This window comes from Panthera pardus, unplaced genomic scaffold (assembly GCF_024362965.1).
Source record: "Panthera pardus isolate Hobbes unplaced genomic scaffold, ASM2436296v1 HiC_scaffold_20, whole genome shotgun sequence".
NCBI classification, from domain to species: domain Eukaryota; kingdom Metazoa; phylum Chordata; class Mammalia; order Carnivora; family Felidae; genus Panthera; species Panthera pardus.
The window spans coordinates 63065607-63081550 of NW_026526766.1; the positions used below are offsets into that span (position 1 = coordinate 63065607).

General features: G+C 43.6%; 1 protein-coding gene across 1 annotated transcript; it reads right to left on the minus strand.

Annotated features, from left to right (window-relative positions):
* On the minus strand, window positions 1-14698 carry ALDOB (aldolase, fructose-bisphosphate B). The gene is made up of 9 exons (XM_019454327.2): window positions 14628-14698; window positions 9349-9470; window positions 8082-8293; window positions 6987-7041; window positions 5950-6110; window positions 4762-4845; window positions 3697-3871; window positions 3090-3289; window positions 1-509 (listed from the first exon to the last, which is right to left on the minus strand). Exons 2-9 carry the CDS (start codon window positions 9458-9460, stop codon window positions 414-416), a joined length of 1095 nt encoding a protein of 364 aa, XP_019309872.2. The 5' UTR covers window positions 9461-9470; window positions 14628-14698; the 3' UTR covers window positions 1-413.
* Window positions 14699-15944: the final 1246 nt, after the last annotated feature.

The following is a 15944-nucleotide window of genomic DNA, read 5'->3' on the forward strand; positions in this document are numbered from 1 at the left end:
AAGGCTTCTAGAACATTTTATTTCTTTGTTGGTTGCAGTTGTCTCCTTCGTAACATATCACTACTAAGATTGTTTAATGAGATGCACTTCTCTGCACTCAGCTTCTGTGATATTTGAATGTCGTTATTTGAATGGTTTTGTTTTCAAGTCTATTCTTTTCTTAGGTAGATACTCTGGGGCATGGGGAGCTGGAGCCGTTGGAAGGAAATTGCGTGAAATTTTGTCAGATCCTTGATATTCACACCTATGTTTTAGTAACTGATGTTTTCTCATTGAGTCTAAGAATTTAACAGGTACTGTGTTTCCAGTAGTTCAAATCTGATTTTGTCTAATGTCCAAGGTCAGTTGTTCTCTTTCAGCACTCCAACCAAGGCATGTAGGAGAGCTAGAGGCAGGCTGGTTGGCCTCAGGTTCTAGTAGGAATAGCAGGCTGTGAAGAGAGACTGAGTGGAAGCAGCACCAGAAGAGCCGGAGTGAACATACTGTCCTTTGGCTGCCTGGCAGTTAGCCTAAAAAGCAAGCATGAGAGAGGACATGGGGTTAGAGCAAATGCAACCCTGTGCTTGACTCTCTCTGTCTCTCCTTTGAAACCAGCTCCACCTGCATTTGGATTTTTTTTTCTCCCTACAGTGATTTTGCTAAATATTGATGCTGATAGCTTTCCTTTCCTTTTATGATACATTATCTCCTTTTTTATCCCAGCTTTCTGAGCATTTCTCAGGCAGGCTGAGGTTTGTGTCAGTTACTGAGAAATTCTCTTTTTAGTACCAACAGTATTGCAACAACAGTACTAAAAGTTGAGAAACTTCTCATTGATATAGTGATAAGGGAATGGACATTTCAATCTGAAGAGTGGAGAAGCTTGCAATGGCTGTTCAAGTCGTTTGCTAGGAAATGGTCCAGATATTATGCCAAAGGACCAGGCAAGGTATAGCCAGAGGTACAACACAGCAAATTAAAGAAATTATTCCAGGGGCGTCTGAGGGGCTCAGTTGGTTGAGCCTCTGACTCTTGATTTCAGCTCAAGTCATGACCTCATGGTTGGTGAGTTCGTGCTCCAAGTTGGGCTCTGTGCTGACACTGTGAAGCCTGCTTGGGATTTTCCCCTCTCCCTGCCTCTCTCCCTCTGCCTCTCCCCCACTCACACTCACACTCTCAAAAAAAATATTTCAAAAAAATTTTTCCATTTTCCACCTATATTTGTCCACAAGAATATATAAGTTTTTGGAGTTGTAATTACACTATCATTTGATTCCTTGTATAAATTCCAATTAAAGATGAGTCCAGAATTACAAAACCTGCAATAATAATATTTGAACGCCCCTCGATGGTATCATGTCTTCAAGTCACTGTTGCTATAGTCTTGCTCTCTCTGGGACTTATTTCTACATCTACAGTGATTTTCAAAGTATGTTGCATGGACCTAAGCACTTCTTTAGGAATGAAAATTCTTTGGCTTGACCCCAGTTTTTCTCAATCAGAAACTTCAGTGGCTGGGGCCCAGAAGTCTGTATTTTCACACACCCTCCAGGTGATTCGGATGCATACTCAAGCTTGAGAACCACCATCCTGAATGATGAACTCAACTTCCCTTGTTTTGTGTGGATGGCCCTTCCAGCCCTTTCTTTCACAATCCCTCCATCATACTAGCTACATCTCCCCACCTCCTCAGCCACACATCAGCACAGCCAGACCCAGCTCTCCATCCTAACAAAGTCAAGAACTACCTCTAAAATCTCAAACCTCTTTTATGCCTGTGGGATGTTTTCTAAGCTTCTCTGGGGCCTTCCTTTCTTTAATGTCTCATCACCAAACTTCTGGCTATGCTTGATTCCTTGCCCAGCCTACTCTGTGATCAGCAAGCCACATTAGGGCTATTGCTCAAGTTCAGCACTGTCCTAGCTCCCTATTAAACTTTTACTCTGCTATCCTGCCATTTCCCACTGAGATTGATCTGGATCTTCCTGCATGATTAAGCTATTAGGAAACTTCAGGATCTAAGTTAACACACCACAAATTTACTCTCATTTCAGCCATACCGTGCCTGATGCTTGGCCATTATGTCTGGTCAGTCTCCTCCCAGGCTACTCCAACAACTATTCCAAGGTTCCCCAATGTTAATTAAGACTGAAATCTCCATTCCCTTATCACCCTCAACAGATGGCCTCAACTGGAATCAACTGCTACATCCCTTCACCTCTACAGACCTGATTCCAAACCCATTTTTTTTTTCTTCTTTGCTGCCTCTTCCCTCCTTTCCAAGACCAACTCTGCCACCTGCATTTAATATTTAGTTTCGTGCAATCTTGTTTCTTCTAACTCCTTGTCCTCTCAATTATCCCCACTGACCTTGTCTTTAATCTCTCCTCTGGCTCCTTTTGCTTTACACTTAAACATGCCAGGCTCTCCCCTATTTGGCTGAACCCTAAGCTCCCTGAAGGTGGTATCTGCATCTCCTTTATTCACCCCAGCCCTTGGCTCATACTAGGTATTCAAAAAGGAATCGTTACTGATTGAATAAAATCCTTTTAGTCCTTATTTCTCCTGGTATCCTTTCTGGGCCTTTTCCCACCAACCTTCCTTCCTGAAACCTTTCCTCTTCTCTCTCTATTGAAATCGTTGAGCTGAGGGTCACTGTATATGCTCCTAAATGCCAATGTCCGCTTTCCCTCAGCCTTTATTCTGAATCTCCCTGTAGCGTGTGACTACTGATCCCCTTGAAACTTGTCTCCATTTGTTCCCAGGATCCTTGGTTCATATTATTGCTGCTTGTCATGATGGCTTTCTTCTTCATCTCCCCAAAATGAAAGGTGCCTGGGGTCAGTCCTTGGCCCTCTTATGTTCCCTCGCCAGTGTCTCTGTGGAGATTGTCCTTCAGTCTGCTGTCATCAACTAAGCTCCCAGTGTGGATAATTCACAACTCTCTCTAGCCCTCTCCTTCCTACTGAGCTCTAATGCCACCTTTTCAAATATCTAGCAGACACTCTCTGGAGATACCATCATGGCCTGAAGAAAAAGCAATGCTTCCCCAGGTAAGAAAGCTCCAAGTATCCACTTGATCAAGTAGCTAAGAAGCAGTAGCATCTTACCAGGGCCCGCTTCATGAAAGCCTCCTGGGTCGCCTTCTTGTTTGCAGCTTTGCCGCCCCAGGCAGCCAGTGCACTAGCCTGCAGGGCCCGTCCGTAGGAGAAACTTAGTTTCCAGGGTTTTGGTAGAGGGCAAAGGTTGATAGCATTGAGGTTGAGAGTAGCATCCTCTTCGCTCATGCCACCAGACAAAAAGCAGATACCTGGAAGGAAAGAAGCCATTCCTCTCTACTATTCCCAGTTTATGTGCCTGGCTTGAGAAAGCGAGCAATGAGCCTAAAAGAAATGTGATGCCTCAATCTTTTCTCTTTGCATGGAACTGGGTTGGAAAAATTAGTTAGCTTTTGCTGAGGTTAACTGGGCTAAAAAGAGAAGGCTTTAATAAATAAGGAGGGTGATTAAATATTGAGGAAATAAATGGATTTTGTGCATTTGGACAGACTCAGGATATGTGGTATCATGGAGTATGAGGGAAAGTGCTGGCTGCCTCTGAGATACAGAGGTCTGTTTCCTGGAAAAAAAAAGACTTTTAGACAAACACAAGAGGTTGTGGAACTCCTTCACAGGATGAGAGCTAAGATCTCAAGTCAGAGGAGAAGGAAAGCCTTACCAGGAACAGCTGCAGGAACAGTACGGTGCAGAGCTGTGACAGTGGCCATAGCCACTTGCTCTGGCATATACTTCTTGGTACAGGCGTGTCCAGCGGTCACCATGTTGGGCTTCAGCAAGGTGCCCTCCAGGTAAACATGATGGTCATTCAGGGCCTTATAGACAGCAGCAAGGACCTGAAGGACAAGAGGTCCAAACAGGTGAAACCCAGAGCCAGCCTGACAGTCACCTGACCTTGGCACTTTTATGTCGCAGGGATGCGAGCCAAAGATAATCTGGTATGAGGCTTGGCCAAAGCTTCCCAACCGGCTTCATCTCAGTCCACCTACTTTTGCAAGTGGAGAAACTGAAATCAGGTTACACTGCAAGTATGAATGAAGTACCTTCTAATTACATTTTTCTCACGTGATGCTCGTCTTATTTTTACCTATTTATTTATTTTTTAATATACAGGTTTTTAAATTTTTATTTATTTAAATTCAAATTAGTTAACATACAGTCTAGTATTGACTTCAAGGGTAGAACCCAGTGATTCATCACTTACATACAACACCTGGTACTCATCCCAACAACTGCCCTCCTTAATGCCCATCACCCATTTAGCCCATCCCCACCCACGTCCCCTCCAGCAACCCTCAGTTTGTTCTCTGTATTTAAAAGTCTCTTATGGTTTGCCTTCCTCTCTGTTTTTAATCTTATTTTTCCTTCCCTTCCCTATGTTCATCTGTTTTGTTTCTTAAATTTCACATTTACTCATCTTATTTTTAAATTTCTTTGTTTACATATAATGTAACTGATCCAAAAAGATAACAGGATTTACCAAAGGTCCCACAGCTGGAGACGTGGATTGTGAAATGCAAGTCTTAGTACAGAAAATCCTGTGCTTTTTCCATATGGAGAATACCATTGTGCCAAAAAAAAAAAAAAAAGGTTTGATAAGTACCTCCTTACCTTCTCAATGCTACGTAATGATTCCAACTGAAGAACATTTCATATATCGCAGCTGATATATGTTAAGTACCAAGATTTTTCACCTGGAATTGGGACTTTTATGTTCAAGACTTACCTTCTCAGTAACATACTGGCAGTGTTCCATGTCATGGTCTCCATCAGGAAGTACCTCTGGTTCAACAATGGGTACCAGCCCATTCTAAAAAGGGAAAAGGAAGAGGTAAAGAGCAGCTCTGCTCACTGTGATCCTTTCCTTAAGAAGATGTTTTACAGCTGCCTGGGGCACCTGGCTCAGTCGATTAAGCGTCTGGGCTCTTGCTTTCAGCTCAGGTCATGATCTCACAGTGTCATGAGTTCAAGCCCTGAGTCAAGCTCTGTGCTGGCAGCGAGGAGCCTGCTTGGGATTCTCTGTCTCCCTCTTTCTCTGTCCCTTCCCCACTCACACTGTCTCTCTCTCTCTCTCTGAAAATAAGTAAATAAACTTAAAAAAAGATGTTTGACAGTTGCAATTGGTATAAAATGGGGCCCTTATAGAGAAATACCATTCACTGACTTAAAGGCAGTGAAAAGAAATTTAATGGGATTTCTAAAGAGCATTTGTAGCTTGGCCAAAAAAGCACAGTGAGGTTAAAAAAAAAAAAAAAGTTCTCCTGGGAGTGAATAAAAAAAATAAAAACCCATAGTTTCTATAGATACAGATCATGCTAGAGATTATTCTAGCTACCTCATAACCTAGTTGTCACCCATTTAGTGCAGTCAAGATCACTAAGAAAGATCCCCCTTGTGTGGGTTAATTAAGGAATTAAGCACTGTTTATAGTTCTGAGAACGTTGGTAACTCCAACATAATACCCACACAAGCAAATCAGACGTTAACTGGGATCCCAGGACACTTCAACGTATGTTGGAAACTAGTGTCAGGTCACCATCCTCCAAGATACTATTTGGATTGGGGCTAAATCAGAGCTGTCACTCTTGAGCTAGGGATCTCAGAGGATCATGTTTTAGATGTGATGGAGCATAGGCAAGCAAGTGCCCTGGCCCTAGGGGCTGGATTACTCGCAAGACTCAGCTTATAGAGCTTTGGCAGTGGGCAGCTATTGATGGCATCAGCCTTTGGGTTCATAGCTAACTCATGGAAGCAAATCTTACCCTACCATACCTAGCTATAACAAAAGTGGTACAAAATGCCACCAGGATAAGGGGTGAGATAAGGTTCATGTACTTATAGTAAAATTGGAAAGAGAAGCTCTGAAGAAGGCTCTTTCCTACTGTTGTTTTAGCTCAAGGGGAAGGCTGAGCACCTGCTGACAGATGCTGGCGTAGCGGGCCAGGGCATTGGCATTTTCCTGGATGGCAAGGTTGGATGGACACTGGTTGTCAATCCTGAGCACAGCACGCCATTTCCCAAAGTCAGCACCATCTTTCTTGTACTGGGCACAGCGCTCAGAAAGGCCATCGAGCCCTGCAAGTCACAAAAGAGAAAAAGGCTTCCTTGCACCCTTATCCCTGATCCATGGGGCACTGATGAAGTGAGGAAGTTCTTCTTTGCCTTACCTTTCAGTTGGTGGAGCTTAAGGACTGAAAACATCCAGGCAAATAAATATCAATCCCGATACTGAGCCCAAAGATCTGGGGCTTTATACTTTGTAAGAAGAGAGGGAACTAATATTTGTTTAGTATTTACTATGTTCCAGGCATGATTCTAGGAATTTTGCATACTTCATCTAATTACCATAAGAATTCTAATAGTTAATATTATAGTAGTTTTACAGATGTGATAACCCAGGCTACAAGAGGTTAAGTGACTTTACCAAGTTTGCATAGCTAACAAGTGACAGAACAGGAATTCAAATTCCGCTTAGCTAACCCAAAGCTGTGGTTCATACTTATCTACTTGGGCAGTGAAGTACCTTGCAAAATTGTCTAATTGGGAAGTGATAGAACCAGGAGTCAAACCCTGTTGAGTCTGATTCCAAAACTTGGGACCTTTCCTCTCTTCTGCTGCTGGATTTTTCTCTAAAACTTATACTCTCAGGTACAGAGTATCTTCTCTGCACAAAGCACTGTGGTAAGCACTTTATGTACCTTATCTAATTTAATTCCCACAACTATTCTGCAAAGCAGACATTGTCATCCCATTTTAACTGGCTCAGAACATTTACATGACTAGCTAGAGGTCACACAGTTATTACATAGAGGAGCTGGGATTGAAAAGCAGATGTGTGTGGCTCTAAAACCAGTGTGATATTCATATTTTGTTTTCCCTTGCTTCCCTCTTTGCTTGCCATCATTTCTAACAAATATTGGCATGATTCATATCAGTGGGTGATATCCTTACCTTGAATGGTGGTTTCTTTGTTGGTTCCTGCAAGGGGAGCACCTCCCTGGTCTAACTGTGAACATAATTAACAAGCAATTAGCAGATGTCATGGGCCCCAGGAAAACACAAGCAGAGCCCCTGGTACTAATAGTTGTCATTTTTCATAAGCCAAGGAGTTGAATTCCAAAGGTGTGTTAGTAACAGGACGGAGGGAGGGGCAGAGACACACAATTCAGTCCACAGCAGAAGGGAAGTTACCTGGAAGGAACAATGTCTGAGTGTCAACACTAAGAAGATGGAAAGTATGGAAAACACCGGGAGCTTGGTAAATAAGAAGTAATCTGACAGTACCTGGGATATAGAGGTGCCATATAGGAGTAGCTCCCTTAAATTATGTGTCTAAGAGAAATTTCATGAGCACCTGCACATACCAGGCACTACATTATTCCAGGAAATCAAAAGAATAAAGACACAGCCCCTACTCTCGGCATACCAGAATCTGAGGTCATGAGCCAGAGAGGTAGACAGCCTGGGTTTGAACTGGCTCCAGTTTTGCCTTGCTGTGGGCAAGTTAGCGCTATGCCTTGTAATTCCATTTTCTTGCCTCATCTCTAAAATTAGGATAATAACTAAACTGACCTCCAGAGGTTATAAGGAAGATTAAAGGAGCACTTGGAGTTATAAGCACTCAACTGATACTAGTTTTCAATCCTGAGCTCATGTGGTTTGAGATAACAGAGTTATAACTGAATGAATGGTAAATGCTTCAATAATAATAGTGATCCTGAAATAAATAATAATTATGTGACAGGAGCTGTTTTATAAACTCCTCATTCTTATAAGAGCCTTATGAGGTACGCCCTACCATTCCCATTTTAGAAATGGAGAAACTGAGACACCAGGAGATAAAGTACCTTATAGAAAACTTGGCTGGAAGAAGAAGGCACTGGCAGAAAAGTCTAGAAGAGGATCTGGTCCTCAGGGGGAGGATGATGCTGGAAAGGAGTACGAATGACAGTTGGATGATGAGGGTGTCCAGAGTGTTGGCCCAGTGACTGTGCTGAGAGTTGGGCTGGGATGAAGCAGAAGGGAGGTGGAAATGGAAGTATTTACCTTGATTCCCACCACAATCCCCTTTTCCTTGAGGATGTTTCTGAACAGCTTCCCCTGACTGTCCTTCTGGTAGAGGGTCTCATGGAAAAGGATCACGCCCCCGATGCTCTGGTTGATGGAGTTGTCTACGGTAAAGAGGATTTCCCGGAACTGCCGGCGGTTTTCCTCAGTGTTCTCCACCTTGATCCTCTGCAGGCGGTTTCCCATGGTGCCTATAAGGTGGGTGGGCCAAATGCAGCTGGAGGGGCAAGCCAGGGCTTTACTGCTGGCCTCCTCCACTCTAGCTCAGCGACCCTCAGCAGGATGGCAAGACTCTGTTTTATTCAGATCTTCAAAACTGTCTCCCTTTTGGCTCCCTCAAGAAAGACCTGGGCTGCTGTCAGGATGCTGGTTAGGAAGTGCATGGAATGGACATGTCAGGGTCCAGGTGGGTGGAAGCCACCATTGGGTTCAAGTGGGTTTGTAAGGCCCTCAGACCTCTCTAGCCACTCCCACCGCCCACCCCCAGGTCCAGCCCTCAATCTGACTAGACTATACAGTAGAAGGAGGGATGGGGCGGGCTCTTGACTCCTCTAGCTTCTATCATTTTATGGTGGGCCATAGAAGCCAGCTGCAACCCTCCCTTGTGCCATCCTGGGCTTCTCTTAGCCACAAGCCCTTCCTTGTTCCAGATATGGACACTTCCCTGCCTTCCCTGACCTTCCTTAGCTGACTTTACACTGACTTCTCAGCAGCAGAGGTCTGTGTATCTGACCTCATTCTTATTACTGAGTTCCTGGACTTGCTATAGTCTATATTCAAAAGATCCCTGGCAGGGCACCTGAGTGGCTCAGTCAGTTAAGCATCCAACTTCGGCTCAGGTCATGACCTCGTGGTTCAAGATTTTGAGCCCCACACTGGGCTCTGTGCTGACAGCTCAGAGCCTGGAGCCTGCTTCAGATTCTGTGTCCCCCTCTCTCTCCACCCCTCCCTGCTCCTACTCTGTCTCTCTGACTCTCTCTCTCAAAAATAAATAAAACATTAAAAAAAAAAAAACCCAAATGATTGCTGGCAAGGGGGCCTTAAAATGGAGGGCTTGAGCCTCTTCCTTTGTTTTTCAGAAATCTACCCACTGGAACTACAGGACTCAAAATGTCTATGTTTACTGGGTCTTCTGCTCCCACTGCTGTGTACCTTTACTCCTCCGAGAGGAAAGAATATGATTGTTGATTGCCTTTGCTAAGTTGTAGAAATAAGAATACACTTGTATGCTGTTACTTGCACTCACCTACGGACTCATCTGCAGCCAGGATCCCCTTCCCATTGGCAACAATGCGCTGGGCGATTTCTGAGAGCTCCTTCTTCTGTTCTGAGGTGAGGGCTGGAAATCGGTGGGCCATGGTGACAGGTCTGGAAAAGAGTGTGGGAGTGTCCTGAACAGAACTGCAGGTGGATCAGACAGGTTCATGACCAAGACAGCCAAGGTATGCTACTAAGCCCTGTGGGCCCCTCTATTTCTGAACCATGTCCATAATGGATAAACAAATGAGGTCTGGGTTTTTCCCCCCCTAGCTTAAGTAGTTGCAATTAGCCATAATGGAGGAAGGTGGGATGCCAAATTTCATGGTCATCCTAAATAGAATGTCTTCCAGGAGACCTTTGGGTTCACTGATTCTGAGACTGAACCAGCTAACTAGTGACCCACTCAAATCTGACAAATAGATGGCACTGCGGTCATTGACTATCCCTCCATGGATCTCTGGTGCTTTTGGGTGCTCTGGATGACTTGAAGCCAGGACAGTGAGGCTTTCAGCCTCGATGGCCATCTCCCATTTTATTCTGTTAGCCTGGATTATTCTTTGGGTAGCAAGCTTGAGAGGAGGAACTGCCATTTGGCCTTGCAGTTAACCTCCCTTCGGCTTTGGGACATAGAGTATGGTGTGCAAGGCTCTTTTTTCTTATATTCAACCACCTATGACACCATTTGGGATATAAGGGGAGGATTTTCCCTAAGTGGCTCTGGACTGGAGGCTCCCATGGACTCTAGGATCACTCTGTATGCCAAAGTCATACAGTGATCCCTGCTCCAATCCCTCTCAGCTTCACTGCTCTAGCAAAGAGAGACTCTGGTTTGAAGATCCCCTATGCAAGCACCCTCCTCGGCAGTGGCCCTCTGAAAAGAATCTTGCCTCTGTTCGGCTGCCACCTTGGGCTAGTCAAAAATGCAAGCTCCCAGCACTCTCATCTGGATGTTAGAAAGATTAATTTTTCAGGTGTTGGACTATCAAAGAAAAAAAAATGGTGGTAAGGATTATCTTGAATGGTGTCCTATTCAATCCTATGACCTCCTCCTTTCCCTGGTCTTCTCCCTCTCAAACACTCATCCATAGGGTAGATGCCCCATGCCTGCTTTCTACTTCCTGCAAGCACAGGGACATCTCAGTTCTCATTTAATCCACTCAGCAATGGGGTAACCAAGGCAGCTATTATCTTCATTAGTTAACCAGCAAGTTAATACCCAGAGAAGTTAACAGACTTTCCCATGGTGTCAGCTAGGATGAGGCAGAGCTCCCCACCCAGTGCTGCCCCGCATGGCAAATCAATTTCTTCACATTTTCTGCATCCCTTCAAGGCAGGGTTGATATAAGAAGTGGATGGCTACTGAACTAATTCACAAGAGGGTGTCATTGATGCCACTCTCACTTCAACAGGGGTTCTCGCATTAACCCCAAGGAGTGGAACCACAGCACTGTCACTGGGGACAGACAGGATAGACTAATGGGCAATGATCTCTAGAGAAGATGATCTTCCGAGACCCCTCCCATCCCAGCCACCTGAAGATAGGGTTTCCCCTCATTTATATATTAGTTCCTAAAATTGTATTCGGGGATTACTAACTTTAAATCTGGCCACTAGTTCTTTATGTGGATAAAAGCCAACCTGAAATTGGTGACCTTCAGACCAAAGTGCAAATTTTCTCTCTCAGTTCAGGTAATTGCATAAAGGAATTAACAAATAAGAAATACAGATGTTTCCCTGATGAAACAAAAGGAAAACATCACCCAATAATAGCAAATGACCATTTATTGCCAAGTACTCTGCTAATTGCTTTACATGCATTATATAATTTATTCCTCATTATACCCTCAGAAGGCAGCTGGGCTTCTCCCCTCCCCACACACACATTATATAATAGATAAGGAAAGAATATAAGAAAGTTTAATTATTTGTCCAAGGACATGTAACTAATAAGGCACAAAGTTAGGATAAGGGGCAGTACTCCCCTCTTTCAAGGAAAGAGTGAGCCTGGTGAAAGGAATCAGCCTTTGGGTGACTCTAATGTCCCCAATAACACCCCCAGAGTACTTGTTGATGACACCCCCAGAGGACCCAAAATCCTTGGGCTGTGGTTCATCAGCCTTACACTATAGAGCTTGTCGATTTATAAACATCTCATATATTCACACAGGGTTTTGATCCTAGATCATACAGACCTGGATTCAGACACTGGCTCTGCTTCCTCCTCACTGGGACCTTGAACAAGTCAGTAACTTCTCTGAGTCTTAGTTTACTATGGAATAAATGGTGCTAATATCTGCTCTGGTTGTCTCGTTGCCAGGTCTAATGTAACTTGTGAGCACGCGTACTCATTGTAGTTGCTCCGAATATGTTTGTCGAATTAATTGCATGATAAATTGGAAGATGTTTTATAATGCATTATGAAAATGTTGGATATTACTATATATCTCTTTATAAATGTTAAAAAAATAATTACCCAAGATCCCATGTTTCTATATACTACCAAGTTATTTTTTTAGTCTGAGTGTGCTGATTCAACCAGAAAAAAAAAACAGAGAAAAGGTCAAATTGAACCAATACTGCTTATGGGAAGTTAAACTTCTACAGAGAGATTAAAGGTCTGTATCACATCAGCACAAATGTTGCCCCTCTGTTAATCATAAAACAGGGTCACAGACCAATGTTCATCCCTGGAGACAGGAAGATAGCCAGGAGTGGGTGACCGTGGAGAGTGATTTCCGTGCTCCCCAGCCTCTGCTCACTGAGGTCTCAAGCCAATTTGTTTTTAAAGTGTGATGGGAAGTTGTTCACATTGTATTATTACAATGGGGGGGGGGGGGGCGGGAAGCAAGTTTCAAGGAAGTATGTAATATTTAGTATCATTCTTTTTTAGGTATAAAAAAAAATGGTTTGGGGCGCCTGGGTGGCTCAGTCGGTTAAACATCCGACTCTCAGTTTTGTGTCAGGTCGTGATCTTGCAATTTCGTGAGTTCAAGCTCTGCATCAGGCTCTGCACTGACGGCATGGAGCTTGGGATTCTCTTTCTCTCTCTGCCTCTCCCCTGTCCATGCCGTCTCTGTGTCTCTAAAAATAAATAAATAAACCTAAAAAAAAGTTTTTTACTAGTATAACACATACTGTTTGTGCATCTATGTAAGCAGAGAGTAACCACCCTGGAGTTACTTGTGGGGACTGAAATGGGATGGAGTGACCCTCACATTTTACTTTATAAATTTTTTGTAATGTTTGCTTTCTCAATGAATAGGTTTATATATTACATTATTTATTATACGTAATATATTAACAGGTGATACATATACAAATCTGGGAGAAGTTTGTATGGAAATATGAGAATAGAAGGTAATCACAGAAAAACAGAAGTGCAAGTGACCTCAGAGATGTCAACCCTGCCAACTTTAAAGATGGGGAATCTGAACCTCAGAAAGAATATGTCTGATGCCCCTCCTAAATTGTGATGCCCTGGGATTATAAACCACATCCTACTGGCTTCTGACTTGGAATCCTTTCTCCAATCCTTTTTTAGAAAAATAGCAGATGAAACCTACAGTTCTTTCTGCCTTCCTTGAAGAGGTTCTGTGAAAAGATAATGATTTGTAAAAATGAATATTTAACTCCTAGGGAAATATAAGGGAGTAAAGAGTCCATTTGCTTCTCCATGTGCAAGGCAGATGGGCTTTCAAGAAGACATGAGGAGCTAATACATTGAAAGCCTATGACCTCCAGGCACTGCGAGCAAGATTTTACATATAGATGTGTGAAGATGCCCACAGCTTCATTACCCATCCACCCACCCCCATGTCACAGTGACAAGCACAGTGAGATGCCCTATGACAGCTTGATCCCTGATGCTTTGAACACACATGAGGTAGCTCAGAAAGAGAGCTGAGTGTTGCTCTTTCTTCTAAACTGGCACCTAGGTCAAAGGCACTTCTTGGTCTCCATCCAGCACCTCAGGCTTTGGCGTAGGTCTGGGGTGGTCCCCAGATGTGCCTTGGCTTAATGGCAGCAGAGCCCAAGTCCCTACTGGATCCCAATTGGCTAACGGAGCCCTAGGTAACTAGAAAGAAGTTTATTTTAAAAGGCAGAATCGGGGCGCCTGGGTGGCGCAGTCGGTTAAGCGACCGACTTCAGCCAGGTCACGATCTCACGATCTCGTGGTCTGTGAGTTCGAGCCCCGCGTCAGGCTCTGGGCTGATGGCTCGGAGCCTGGAGCCTGTTTCCGATTCTGTGTCTCCCTCTCTCTGCCCCTCCCCCGTTCATGCTCTGTCTCTCTCTGTCCCAAAAAATAAATAAAAAACGTTAAAAAAATAAAAAAAATAAAAAAAATAAAAAAAAAATAAAAGGCAGAATCTCCTGGGGTGCCTGGGTGGCTCAGCCCCACTCTGGATTTTGGCTCAGGTCACGATCTCACAGTTCATGGGATCAAGCCCCCTGTCGGGCTCTACGCTCGCTCGACAGGGCAGAGCCTGATTGGGATCCTCTCCCTCCCTCTCTCTCTCTGCCCCTCCCTTGTGCATAAAGGCAGCATATCCTCATAACACATCTATTTTTCAGACAGTAGAACAAATATCCTAAAGTACGTCAGCAGCTTCTGAGTTATTCCAAACAACTTAAACTGTAGGATCTTCAAAGTAGGAAATGTTACAGAAAGCATCAAACAAGTGGAAATTTGACAATTCATAAACAAATGATGATGGTGCTCTGTGACAATTCCCAGCCTGTTCCATTTTCTCATTTGAGCGGTGGGTGAAGGCAAGGGTAACAAGCAACATACACCAGGAGCTCATTTAAGTGACAAAGGAGCTTCGGGGCCAGCACTAGCAGGAATAGGAAGAGAATGAAGAAAATGACATCAGGCAATAGATATGTAAACAAATCATTGAATTAAGCAGTTGTCATGGGGAGAATAGAAATGAGCAGGAACCTCAAAACATGCTTGGCACCTAACCAAATAAGAGCATTCAAGCTGTTTCTCCTAGGCCAAAGACAGAAGAGCTTTCATGCAGGTCACACTGGGAGCTGACATCCATCCTGAGCATTTTGCCTCCAAAGAGTCAGCAAAGGTGTGGATGAGCATTCACGCTTAGGGAGGAAAATCATTTCAGTACAACATCACATTTTCAGCCACCATCAAGTTTCTCCTGAAAACAAAAGCAAACAGACTTTCTCCTCTACCTGTGTAGTGCCATTGTTAACCCCTTACTCCCAGGTGCTGTCCAGGCAGACAAAGGAAGTTCTTTTACTTACAGTTTGTGGGGGAGAGTCCTCTTAGGTATCAGAAGCCGTGGACGAGGCAGCAGCCGCCAAATAGGACGAACCTTTGGGAACACACAGTTTTTATAGAGGTCTTGTCAAAGTTTGTCTGTTGTGGGTTTTTTTTTTAACTTTCACCCTCCCCTACCCACCTTGGCCTGATAGGGAGGTGTTTATCCGATACCTGGTTGGCTCATAACCAGCCAATCCTGATCACGCTCACACACTCACTGGACTCACAGAATGTTAAAGCTACAGTGGATATCTGGAGACCATGTAGTTCTTAACCTAGACATCATTTTTCAAGTGAGGAAACTGAGGCCCAGAGGATTAGGGGATTCCCTTAAGTCACAGAGCTAGTAAATTACAGAGCTCTAGAGCCACCCAGAGAAACTGGGAAGAATGTCACTCTTGCTATAGCACTTACTAAACACATGACTTTGGCCAAGGCTTTATGTCGGTTTGTTTCTTTTCATTTCTGCAGGCCTTAATAACCTCCTCTGTAAAATGGGATCTCAACTTCACGATAGCATTAAATGAGTTTGCAAAGTCCTTGCACACATTAGGCATGAAAGATCCTTCCTATTCCCCAAGAACCAAGCTGGGCCCCATGATGTTTTTAATACCAGAACACACTGTATTTACCCCATTCCCATTCTCTCTTACACTTTACAAGTTTGTCTTTAACTTTGCTAAAAACTAGAATAAAACCCAGAGTGATTGGTATAAGCCATCAGTTTTCCTAGATATACACTGTGTGGGTGTGGGTGCATTCTACAGGGTTTTGTTTGTTTTTTTTTTTTCCTGATCACCAAACCAAAACCTAATTCAAGAGAAGGCAAATAAAAATAGTGTCTGCTTCCTCAGGCAAATAATGAATGTGGCAAATAAGAGTTATGTGGAAATCTAAAAATAATGGAGTGGCCACGATCATAGGAAAGTATAAAATTTTCAGGAACCTATTCCTTTGGAATAACTCATAAAATGGGAGGAAAAAGACCCTAAAAACCAAGTGCCCAGTGGTATAGAGTGTAACACTCTAATGAATGAACCGTCAATGAAATGAAAGAAAAAGAAGCAAAGAACAAAGCTGTCTTTAACATCAGAGTCTAGGCTCAGACAGCTTCTAAAAATGGGGGAGTGTTAGACATTGAATGTGATTGTGAAAGGAAATTGAAATGTTTGAAACACAAAATTGAAGCTCATTTGCCTAGGGAAGGTTTGGCCAAGCAAGGCCTGTCCTAAGGATCGCAGGGGGCTAGGCCAAGTACAGACCATTGGCATTCTTTTTTTTTTTTTTTAAACATTTAT